Genomic DNA, 12,876 nt, shown 5'->3' with positions numbered 1-12,876 from the left:
GCTCTGTTCATGGTATGTTGTTTGACTGTGTACTGTGTGGTGTTTGCTGTTGTGTTGTGCTGTGGTTTATTTGGGTTTTGTTTGTTTCTTTGCAATTATATTTAAAAGGCTAACTATAGGAATCATTTGAAATAAAAGATGAAAATATGTTTTTCCAAGACAAATACCCTGCTTCTAAACTGTGTACTGCCTGTCTTGGAACATCTTCATCCAAGTTCAAGGTTCACAGTTACTGAATTATTCAGGAAATGTGAGCCTGGCTCCATCTCCACGTGTAGGTGCCGTGGTTCAGGTTCTCCCTAAGTTTGAGAGTTAGCCCTTCACGGCCCTGCCCGTCATGGGAAGGAGGCCCTCTTGTTGGACCTCCACCTTTCGATGTTCCTGGTCTTTACTTTTGCTCCTTGCACAGGTGGACTATGGAAGGGAAAGTCCAAACTCTTGGGGAGGGCGTGTGCTCTCAGGGCAAAGGAGATCGTATGGTCCCTGACCTCTCTGGTAGCTGATTTGGATTTAGTCCAGAAATTTCTCACTATCTACTCAGTTCTTTATTTCTTTTAAGAATTAAAAAAAAAAAAATTATACAGTATTTCTTATTGTTTTCAGTGGGAACATTGAAAACAATTCAGTGGGAACATTGGTTCAAATAAAATACCTCCCATTACCCTAGATCACAGAACTTTTTTGCAATTTTTCTTTTTTTCTTTTTTTTTGACCGTGCTGTGCAGCTTGTGGGATCTTAGTTCCCCACCCAGGGATTGAACCCAGGCCACAGCAGTGAAAGCGCCAAGCCCTAACCACTGGACCACTCGGGAATTCCCTGTAATTTTTGTGTAAAGGAAGTTATACAAATTTGATTAACTTCCATGGCAGTACTTTCCAACCTAAAATTTTGAGGTCTCAAATATGATAAACCTTATCCTTGAGAATGCACCAAGCTTTCTTTTAACAACAAAATACAACTATATCATAGAGAACCTGGGAAATGAAGGCTTTTAAAAAAACATCACTTGGATAAACAAACTACAGTATATCTATACAATGAATACTATCCATCAATAAAAAGGAATAAACTGTTGATCCATACAATAACTTGGACATAACATTCTTGAAGTTACAAAAGTGTAATGGTGGAGAATAAATCCCTGGTTGCCGCGGGTAGGGCTGGGACAGGTGTGACTCTTGAGGGGGAGGGGGAGGAGGGTCCTTGCCATGATGGAAACGCCTGTGTCCTGTGGGAGACGGATGGACAGGCTGGTGATGGGAACCTCTCTGTGGGACCCAGAGCAGAGAGTGCAGAGCCTGGATCAAGTCTGCATTTGAGTTAGCCGCACTGTCGCAGCAGGTCTGTGTGGGGATAGCGTGCAGTGGTCGTGCAACATGTTACCTTCAGCGGAAGCAAGTGAAGGGCACACGGGACTCTCTGTCTTGTTTGCCACTTCTTGTGAGTCTAAACTGTTTCAAAATTAGAAGTTATTAAAAAGCACCCTTGATCTATGAGAGTGAGTATCTGTCTTAGAGGCAGACTTCAGGCTCTTGAATCAGGGGGTGTGAGTCTGCTTTCTTGTGTTGATGCCATGACAGCTGTGGCCGCGGGCAGGTCTCCCAGCCTCTGCGCCTCAAGTTTTCTCATCTGTTTCTCCATGGGCCGAAGTTGTGTATAAAACAGTGCGCCAAGAGCATGACTTTGCTCTTTGTGCCTTTGTCCTTCTGGCTCTTCTTACATTCAGCTTCTTGTATCAATTTGTGTTGGCTTTTAATAGAACGCTGAGTACCTCTTTCATCTTATCAAATACATTTACTACCTCATTTGCCTTTTAACTAGACTATGGTGTTTCTTCATGAAAGAGCTACGGATGCAGTTTTTAGATGATGTGAGTGTAAGGCAAAGGGGGATTACCGCCGTGCTGAACAGCCCCTGGGGAAGGACGGGCCTCCGCTGTCTGGGTGCGGCTGGAACAGGGAGCCGGGCGTGCCCTCGGGCTCTTCCCGTGCCTGTGGACTCTGCTTCCCTCTGGCCGCGCGCCCTCCTCAACTGGCTGCACAGATGGCGTTGGAGGCCTCGGGCTCACGTTCTGCTTGCTTAATTAAACTCTTGAAAAGCGAGTACTTCTCTCCAACCCGTTGAGGAAAACTCCCGGGAGGGCACCAGCCTTCCGGTGCCACTGCTTGCCCTCATGCAGTGTGGACTGTCCAGGCCCAGCACGGGGGTGGCCGTGCCCACTGGCCGGGCAGGGCAGGCTCTGAGAGCGCGGGGCCGCCTCCTGCCAGCCCCCCGGCCGCGCTGCGTGGGTTCGCTGTGGGCAGTGGTCCCTTCGGGACGAGAGCCGAGCTGAGCTGAGCTTCTGCAGCCCGGGGAGGCTCCTGACTTTCTGCCCCAGGCTTTCCCTCCGTCAGCTTCGTTATTAAGATTCTGCTGGATCTGGGGTGTTTGCCCTGTTTCCTTTCGCTATTCCTTCATCCTTTGACTTTACTTTTGGAGACATTTTAAGGTGTATCTGTTAAATTGCTTGTAATTAGTGTATTGATTTATTTGTTTAGAAACTGAGAGACGTGCTATTTTTAATAGGAATATTTACCCTTTCACATAATTGACACAGACTATTTGGCCTCACTTCTGCTGTGTGTATTTGTACTGTTGCTACACAGATGTTTTACATGCACACGCGTGCACATACAGCCCTGCAAGGCCTCCCCACGTGCGGCCTGAAACCACAGTGAATGCTGGGAGAATCCTGAATTCCCCTGTCTCCATTCACCCCAGGATTTGACCCTCTGATCAGTATTTGGTTGTTGTGGGACCTGAGAAGATGGGCTGATTCTCCCTGAAGAACCTTCTGGGTTTGTGCCCGTCCTCCTGACGTGGGAGACGCACTCTCAGAACCGCGGGACCCGTGCTTACCAAGCCCACGGCCTGTGCCACCTCCTTACTCGCCTTCTGGCCTCCAGGCTTTCTTTCGTTCTGTCCACCTTGGACACTGAGGCTCAATTTATTTTTTGAAACACTATTTTATTTCAAATCCCCAGTCCATCCACGCCCACTCCAGAACTTGATAATGTGATTTAGAATTTTGCTTCTACCAATTTCAGCTACCTTTCATACTTAACTAGATTTTCTGTTCCTTGGGACCCAAGACTACATTTTGTTTATCCTCTTGTGTGTTGCAGTGGATACAAATCACAGGGGCAGTTAGCCTATTGGGGGGAATATCCGATCTGCCAGTGATGGAATGTCCATGACTTCTGAGCCCCGGAGCCTGGCTGACCGCCTGCCTTCCTAGGTGGCACCCACGTGCTGCCCACCCCCATGCTTTCCATTTCAGCTCTGCCTTTTCCATGAAACCTTCTCTGGCTGTTCAGGGCCAGTGATCATCTGCTCCACCAGCATGACTCTCAGTCACCCGCTTTGATGCGCTGTTGCTGACACGTGGCATTTTCCAGGTGCTGTTACCAAGGCTCAGAAGGGTCAAGTCTGTCATCAGCCCAGATCACGGAACTAGTACATTTGGGAATTAGGAATCCATACAAGTCATATGTAACGTCATTCCTGTAAAATTCCATTAACCCATGCTTCCCCCCAATGGAGCAGCTTCAGGGGAATTCAGGGGGTTGATTGGACAGGAGTTGACTATCAGGAAAAAGGAACCTAGAATCACTTCCAATTTCTGGCTTGGGTGATGGGTAGATCACACCATTCATTGGTGGGAGAAGCATCTCCTCCTCCTTGAGCAAGAATAAATTTGTTCTTATTTTGTTTGGCACAGGACAGGGAGGAAGTGGGAAAACTAGCCTCCATCGTGTATATATTCATTTAAAGGTATTTGTGATAAATCTAAGGTCATATACCCTGTAGGCAATAGAATATACAGTCTGAAGCCCGGGAGAAAGGTTCAAACCAGTAACAGAATATTACCTTCCCGGTGCGTGGCCATGGGTGAATTCACCTAGTGAAAACATTTTGGAACCATCCCTTGCCATCCGCGGTGCTTCATGAAAATTTTAAAGAATCACACAACGAAAAATTTGGGGGGAAAATTCAGATAAAATAGCATCTGTGCTTTTTCCTTTAAATGACAAGTTACAGGAAGAGGTTTTGATTACGTTAGATAAAACTTGTCATTTAAATGACTTTTCTTTTGCTCAGATTAGGATCTAAAAATAAGTCTCACTTCAGAGGAATGGGTGTGAATTATTTCAGGTAGATTCACTCCCAGCGGAGCCTGGTTGTGAGCTGGGGCTGTTTCACCAGGTTCTGATAAATGCTGCGGTTTAATTGTAACAAATTAAGTTGAAATGTAGCAGGCCTCATGGGGCGCCAATGGGGTCGCGTTGCACGTTTTAGCAAAGTACACCTCACTTATTCAGGGTCCAGGTTACCTCCTCAGACACTTTTGTAGCTGTAAGATGAGACTATTTGGAAAAGAAGGTGCCACCATTAAGATGATCTTATGTTCTAAAATTAACCTTGTGCTTTCTTCCTGTAGTGTAAAGCAGGTTCATACATGCTCCCCTCGGTGACAGCCCTGAACATCCTGGCCATGAAGGTGGTTTACTTCATTCTTCTTCTTTATAACAGTAAAGGTCACAACTGCCTCTCGGTCAGCTGACCATCTACGATTGCAGTGACTTTTGCACTTATTTGGAATAGGTCTCTAGATAATTTCACAGTTGCTAAATTAGCAACATAATTTAGCTTAAATATATATATGGTGTCTATTACCTTATAATCTATTACTGTAATACTCAAAATGGTAGGCTTAACATAATTTTTTGTTCACAAATCATGTTACTATAAAGTACTAGTCGAATAGAGGTCTGGGTTTTAAAATTCCATAAAATTAGAACATTACTAAGAAGTAAGTTAAATATGGTGATAATTACTCTGTCAACTTGGTGTTTGAAGTTTGAGCTTCTAGAAATTTTTTGCATTAAAAAGCAAATTATTGTACTAACATTTGATCAAGATGTACAGTGTGAATCAGAGTAAACAAGCTTTACTTCCTACCTATATGGTATTATTGTCCTAGTTGAAGGTATTTTTCCTTAATAGTTTTTCACTTGTAAACCATGAACTTGCGTTCTGCAGTAGTTCTGCTTTATTTTTCTGAACGTGAAGGTTATCTCCATTCCCTTTTTCACTAGTAACTACTGCTTTGTACATTCTTTGAGGGGATTTAGGTTTGTAGTCAACCTAAACTGTTCCAGTGGTATTGATTTGTGATGCAGTATTTCATGAAGTATTATATTCTTACAATTCTGTACAACAGTGGTTGTGTTAGTAAACCCTCTCTGGCCCAGGATCTCAGGAGCACGACCTGGAGGAACCTGAGAGATGCTCCTTTGGTTTCTGCTCAGCCCCATGCCCAGTGCAGACTGCAGGCTCTTGAGAAAGGCCTGGCCGGCTGCAGATAGGAACCCACTTGCTTTGAGATCCCTGAGGCAGGCTGATGTCTTCAAAAGTAATTCGACCAAAAGCTGCAAGGAGACCACAGCACACAGAGAAGAGCCCTGTCTTCCCGATTGTAGACGTCTGCTCCAAGGAGCCAGCTGGGCCGTCTTCACAGGGGTCACGTGCCCCGCCCAGGCCCTGCCCCTGCTCTGTGCCCACCAGGCTCCTGCTCGTTCATTGGCCATCTGGCCTGCGTGTTACCAAGTGACTCTGACTCTCACTTTATTTCCCGACTCCTGGGGACTCTGTCTTATGACCACACCCAAATCACAGATAAGTCCCTGTAAAATCCTTCTTTTTTAAAAAAAAAATTATTTATTTTATTTTTTATTTATTTTTTTAAATTTTTGGCTGCGTTGGGTCTTCATTGCCGCGCGTGGGCTTTCTCTAGTTGCAGCAAGCGGGGGCTACTCTTAGTTGTGGTGCGCGGGCTTCTCCTTGCAGTGGCTTCTCTTGTTGCAGAGCACAGGCTCTAGGCCTGTGGGCTTCAATAGTTGTGGCTTTTGGGCTCAGTAGTTGTGGCTCACGGGCTCTAGAGCGCAGGCTCAGTAGTTGTGGCGCACGGGCTTAGTTGCTCCGCGACATGTGGGATCTTCCCAGACCAGGGCTCGAACCCGTGTCCCCTGCATTGGCAGGCTGATTCTTAACCACTGTGCCACCAGAGAGGTCCTGTAAAATCCTTCTTTTTCTTCTTCCAACCTTCCTCACACCCTGAACTCTTCCTGGGCGGCCGCTACTTAGTACCTGTTGGCAGGACACTCCCCAGTACTTTGCCAGCCTTTCCTCCTGGCTGGCCACCCCTCCGGGTGCCTCCCCACAGGTGATGGGAGACCCCTGGGGCTCACACAAGCCAGGTGCTGTGTGCAGGTGATGGCACCTCCTGGACCAGTGCCCCTGGGGCAGGGGAGGCCCGGGGACTGCGGTGCTCTCCCCACAGGTCATCTTGCGCAGGCCATGTCCTCACCCTCCTAGCAGGATTAGGAAGAGCCAAGAGGTAGCGAGGGGCTGCTTTACAAGGTCTGTGTCGCTGTCAGTTAAAGATTTTCTTTCTGACCAGTACAGGTATTATAATTTGTAAGATGTGAAAGTTATGGACAAATAAATTGTGATTATTTTATTTTAATTTCTTTGACTTACCTACAGACTTTCTTCACCGACTGACTCCTTAAGATCACTTTCCAAGTGTGCATTTATTAATAGGCAGGTCACAGGATTGGATACGAGCAGCTTCACCACGTGGAGTTGGTCCGTCCTATTGGCTGCTTTCCTGATAGAATTACGTCAGGCGCAGACTTCCTGGTAGAACTTGAAGCATATCTGAGTGGTCTTAGGTCTGATCGTTAATGTGGACGAACGAGGCCCGGCTGGTTATGTACAAGGTACAATTCCTCTGTCCTTGTTCTCCCTGGTGATGGTCTGGGGCTGAGTGACTCCTTGCTGACTGAAGGGCTTCACCAGTCTGCCTCGGAGGCGTGCGGAAGGGCCGCCGCTCACCCAGCCACGTTTCGTGTCCTACCTGCCGTATACGTGGCCTCTGCGCACGATGAGCGTCCTGCCTTGAGGGACAGTGACGCCCACACCCTGCGCCAGACGCTTGGTTCCTTTCTGTGATTTGATACTTTCTTTACTGGCTGACGCCCACACCCTGTGCCAGACGTTTGGTTCCTTTCTGTGATTTGATACTTTCTTTACTGGCTGACGCCCACACCCTGTGCCAGACGTTTGGTTCCTTTCTGTGATTTGATACTTTCTTTACTGGCTCTCCAAATTCTAGCCTCTTGAACAGATGAAATTTTCTTACCTCTAAATCTAGGCCCTGTTTTCACCGTTGCTAAGGGGCCTCTCATTTGTTGGTGGTTCTTCTTACTTCTCGCTGAAACCCTGGGAGCCCTTCCTGGTTCGTGGGCTGCTTCTGTGCTGGCTTCTTCCTGGGGGTATCTCAGCGTTAGCTTGAGCCGTGGCACGTTTCCCCGTGCCAGCCCCTGTCGTCTCAGTGCAGTATTGTTCCACGCCCCTGGGTGTCTGCCTGCCTCCCTGCACACCCCTGGATATCTTTGATTTTCTGGTTTTCGTTAGCCAAATTTCACTCTCTTTGCCACACTTATATTTTGCATTTCACGCTTGTGCATTCTTTTAATCAAATGAAATAAAAATCTTGTAAATAAAAATATTCTGTGTAAAAAAAATGAGACACAGCTGAACATTTTTGACACACCTGGTATATGGAGAGAGCTGCTCTGGGAGCAGCTAGCAAGCAGCCCTCCCCGCAGTGGTACGTTCTCAGTGCGTGTCCTTACGGGGGCTCTTTAGAATTCCAGGCTTGGAAGGACTCTATTCTAGTCCTGTGCTTTCAGGCAGGATTGCAACAAAACTGTCCAAGGTAGGATGGACCACCATTTGTTTTAAGTTGCAATCTTATTATACAGTTGTAAATGATGAAATTTCTAAGGTAAGTAAGAGGTCCGGAGTCTAGTGACAGATGCCCTTGTGTTTGTCATGGATTTAACATGCTCAGTCTTTGTTCAGACCCTTTTTCTTTTTAAGAAGGCAGATGTCATAAAGTCATGGACCTTCCCGCTCTCTGCTCCTGCCTTCCCCAGAGGTGATTTTTCTCCTGAAATTGGGGTGGGTCCTTTCTGTTCCTGTTTCTATGGCCTTGATGCATATGGTGGGACCCGTGAACGTTATAAAGTTTTGTGTATTTTTTAAAAATTCATAAATGTGATTGTATTAAGTGTCTTTGTGCCTTGGTTTGCTATTGCCCCAATTTTAACTCTACTGTTGCTGGGCGGCTTGGATGTTTTCACGATCAGTGCCGCACGTACGGCATCCTAGTACGTGCTGCTGGGCGCACGTCGGGGCTTCTCCTGGTGGGCCGATGGCTGGAAGAGGCGCGGCCGGTGACACTCTGGCCAGTCTTCGTTTCACTGCGTGCTGCCAGGTCCTCTCTAAGTGGCTCCATTGATGACACTTCTACTTGCAGTTCATTAAAATACTTGTTTCCCCACATCCTCACTAATGTTTGCTGTTCTCAAGCTCTTTTGTTTTGTTTCACAGTTCTCTAATATCCTAAATATTCTGAACTTGTATTTAGAATACCTTTGTGGTTATCCACGAAGATGATGGTGTGTGGTAGAGGCATCAAAGGAAAGAGGGCTTTTATTCAGGCCCTTGCTGGTAGGAAGCAGAATAAGGGTGAGCAGTCTGGAGCCCCACACGGGCCCCTGATGGACTGTCCACAGAACAACGTCTGCCCCCCGTGGGAGATGGCGGTATCGCGAGGGTGTCCGGGGACAGGTTTCAGATGTGGGGAGTTTGTGTATGTGGAATTTGGGCTTTGGAGAAAGAATCACGGGGAAAAGTTGGGTCTAAGAGTAACACGTAGACGTCTAAGGTGACGGGGGGGCGGTGGGGAGACGCGCGGGGGACTGACGTATGCGGCACGACTCTGGATGCGGGCTGGCGGGGAACGCCGCTCGCGGGCTGGATGGCTCCACGCGCTCCGCAGAACGCTTGTGCCAGGGGTGCTGAGGCCAGAGGGCAGCGGACCCTGCACGGGGCAGAGCACAGCCCCCGGGCGGAGCGCCTCAGCCGGTGTCCTGCCGGCCCCCCTCCTGGACCACCTGCCCGCGCCCTGCACAACGGGGCTGCTTAAAAATGGGTCAACGAGAAAAACGAATTTCTACGAATCATACACATATGTGTTTACATTACGTTTTACATTAATTCATAGAAATGTATGTTCATTCACCAGTCTGTTAATGTAGAGCTCTGGCCCTTTTTTTTTTAGTATGTTTTGAAAATCGACGTTGTTTTCCTCATACAAAGAGGTATTCAGAGTGCACGGTTTATAATTTCCCCTTTGGACTTCCTTACGGCGGAGGGAGAACGATTTTACAGATCTGTCTGGTGAGAATCTTCCCGAAGATTTAAGTTCCTTGTTTTTTGTCTCACCCACACCTTATTAAAAATGTTTTTTTAGAACAATTCATCACTATCCAGTCTTTCAAAACCATTCCATTTCACTGAAGTGGAAAAACAGATCTCTTGATTTCGGTTAATAATCCCATTTCATCAAATTACATAACATCAGTGTGTACACCTGGCACGGGTGGGCCACAGCGGCTCTTGGTCGGTGGAAGGAGACGGTCAGCATCATGTCGGAGGGCAGCTTACAGGTGCTGGTGCCGTGGACATCAGTCTCCCCAGCAGAATGGCGCATGCCGGGCGGGTGCGGGACGGTCCACCGTAGAGCGTAATTCGGGCCGTGGCTCAGCCTGCTTGGGAGTCGTGGCTCTGACCCTGAAGTCCAGGCTCCGCGAGGCGGGCTGGCCCGCCCCCCGCTCTCAGCCTTTCTGGTCCTCTGGTCTCAGGGCCTGGCCCAGGGGCTCGCACACTCAGAGGGCCTTCCGCCCGCCCGGTCCTCCCCCCGTAGCCTGTTCCCCTCCCGCAGGGCGCTCATCACGCTGGGGACGCTTCTTTGTTTTTATAAAATGACGGGCCAGATATCCAGACCCGTTTCAGATGTTGATTCCCAGTAAGGCCGGCGAGTTCCTTCCACGTGGCACTCTCCCCTTTGAGCCTGGATGGGGAGGTTCGCTGTTTCCGCCCTTCCCAGGTCCTGCTGCCGTCGCAAACCGGGCTGGAGGGCCGAGTAGGAGCACCTGCAAACACGCTCTGGGCTGAAAAGAGGCCTGTTGACTCAAATGTCAACACGTTCATTTATCTTACAGTCTAACATCCAGTATGATCTATTTATTCCATATGAATTAAAGACAGTGCATTTAAGTAGATAAATTTATATGGAAAACCTGGACGTGAGGTGTTGGATCACGCTAATGACTGTGATGGGTTTTCTTTGGCAGTTTGCGTGTGAACCTGGACATGGGCAAAGCCGCCTACGGGTGGATGATTATGAAAGATGAGAATATTCCCGGCACAGTGGTCCGGACCAGCACCATCCCGGAGGAGCTGGGGCGCCTGGTGTACCTGCTGACCGACAAGACAGGTACTGCTCTCCGCACGTTCACCTCTGGAGGCATCTAGTGGCGGGGGGATCCTGGCGTGTCTGTGCTCACACACGTTTATAGTGTGTGTGTGTGTGTATGTATGTATGTGCATGCACCTGCACGGGTGTGAGAAACAGAGTATTGAATTCACGGTTAGAATTCCCCAGACTCGGGACTTCCCTGGTGGCACAGTGGATAGGAATCTGCCTGCCAATGCAGGGGACACGGGTTCGAGCCCTGGTCTGGGAAGATCCCACATGTCGCGGAACAACTAAGCCCATGCGCCGCAGTTACTGAGCCTGCACTCTAGAGCCCGCGAGCCACAACTACTGAGCCCGTGTGCTGCAACTACTGAAGCCCGTGTGCCTAGAGCCCATGAGCCACAACTACCGAAGCCTGCACGCCTAGAGCCCGTGCTCTGCAACAAGAGAAGCCACCGCAATGAGAAGCCCCCACATTGCAACGAAGAGTAGCCCCTGCTTGCTGCAACTAGAGAAAGCCTGTGCGCAGCAACGAAGACCCAAAAATAAATTAATTAAATTAAATGAAAGAAACTCCCCAGACTCAGCCCTTGAAACTGGCTTCCAGCGAATCTTCATCTTCTAACATAAGAGTATCATCAGAATTAGCAAAATGTGACATTCTTAGAGATTTAAAAGACATATTTCTGTATTTTGAACTTTCTACAGCCTTACAGTTGTGTTTTTGTTTTATTTAACTACCTGTATTACACCTCTCTATTGGCTTCTTAAGAGCAAAAAGAGCTTGTTTATTATAGAATGATAGTTATGAGCTATTAGAAGAAAATAACAATAAGATATGTGAATTTGGTATTTTAACAGTGATATTCTCCTAAAGAGCTGCACCACAAATGATTTATCCCACCCTAAGGTTGCATGCTCCAAATTCTCTTTGTCCTTATTTCATTTTTTTCTTTCTTTCATCAGACAATTCTTGTCAATCCATAACATACTAAGTAAAAGACAAATTGAATCCAGAACTATAACAAGAGCTGTATCTAAGGGTTAAAATCTCATTTTGATTTGTTGATTCGTGGTTTAAATTCCTAGTAATTCTTAGCGAACCAGAAATAAAAGAATATTTATATAAACGGTAAAGGAAATATGTCTTGAATAAAATCAGAAACTTTATTTTTAATAAAATATTAGAAAAGTCCTCACTATAGTCAGGAAGAAGAAAGACTAATCTGTACCATGCTTTGATTTAACATTTATTACTCCAGCCACTGCTGTGAGACAGGAAATAGAAGATTCACAACCAGAAGAAGAAACAGATATTTACAGATACAATGATCAACCAAGGAAATGAACTGCTAAAAATAAGAAATCAGTAAAGTGGCAGCTTACAAATTAAAATAACAATAGCAATAAAAATAGCTCCCTTATGTGTAGAATAGACTGAAGAAGAAAGATCCCGTTCACGATAGCTCAAGTACATGTAAAACGTGTGGACATAAACTTGGGGAACATAAGGGCACGTATGAAGAAAGTGACCAGACCTGACAGAGAAACGTAAGAGACTGACATCAGTGGAGAGATGTACCGTGTCCCGAATGTGAAAATTCAGTATTCTATAGCAGCCAGCCTTCATAAGGAATTTGTGAGTTTACTGCAGTTCAGTCAAACTCCAGTTGTTGGATCGTATTTGGTTTTCATTAGGACTTGTCTTGGTGGGACATGGAGGAATTGACCCATAAGATAATGCTCCGTAAGTCAAAATGACTCAGAAATAGCAACTCGAGGGCCTCAGGGCCAAGAAGGTAGACAGAGAAAACGCCTTCCCAACTCACTGCACGGACGGGAAAATCTTTAAAGGATAAATCTTTAACGATACTAGAAATCAAGCAAAAGTGCCATTAGATGATCCAGAAATTGGAATTCGTTTGATGGAGAAACAGGAACACAGCAAACCCGAACTCAGAATGGCTCCTGAAGAGATCCTACAGAAATGTAAGAAAATGTCTCCAGAACGGAGTCCTGGGGAAATACTAAATCCATAGCCAACAAGGATCTGCAGCGAGATTCAGGGAGTCATGAGGCTGCCCATCATCGAGAGAGGGCCGCCCCGAGCCCCTGGCTCACAGCACCAGGCGGCCTGGCCTCTATTGATGCACGCAGTCAGAAACCAGGAGCCGCCAAGATGAGACCGAAGTCCAATTCAACCGGCCCAACTGTCCCCAGAGGACACAAATTCAATGATGTGTTTACATAGAAACCGAAAAGAACCATCAGGAAAATGTCTAGAATTGTAAGAGAGTTCAATTACATGTATCAACTCAGTATCAAAATTAAACTGCATTTCTCTATACCAGCAACAATGGGGACGCTTAATTCTAGAAATGCCAAGTAGAATAGCAACAAAAAAGTATAAAGTAATTAAAAATAAATTTTAACAAAAAAT

At 46.7% G+C, this 12,876-nt stretch overlaps 1 protein-coding gene across 12 annotated transcripts in view; it reads left to right on the top strand.

Moving 5' to 3' along the window:
- Nucleotides 1–12,876, top strand: part of ATP9B (ATPase phospholipid transporting 9B (putative)) — a 225,459-nt gene that overhangs the window by 155,616 nt on the left and 56,967 nt on the right. For all 12 annotated transcript variants that reach the window (XM_082418507.1, XM_082418499.1, XM_082418501.1 and 9 more), the window contains one exon: nucleotides 10,312–10,454. In XM_082418507.1, the coding sequence (XP_082274633.1) occupies nucleotides 10,312–10,454 (143 nt within the window). The remainder of the gene's footprint in view (nucleotides 1–10,311; nucleotides 10,455–12,876) is intronic.

This window comes from Balaenoptera physalus, assembly GCF_965194825.1.
Source record: "Balaenoptera physalus genome assembly, chromosome: 12".
NCBI lineage: Eukaryota > Metazoa > Chordata > Mammalia > Artiodactyla > Balaenopteridae > Balaenoptera > Balaenoptera physalus.
Note: the sequence above shows the minus strand (reverse complement) of the source record. Positions and strands in the feature narration are given on the sequence as shown.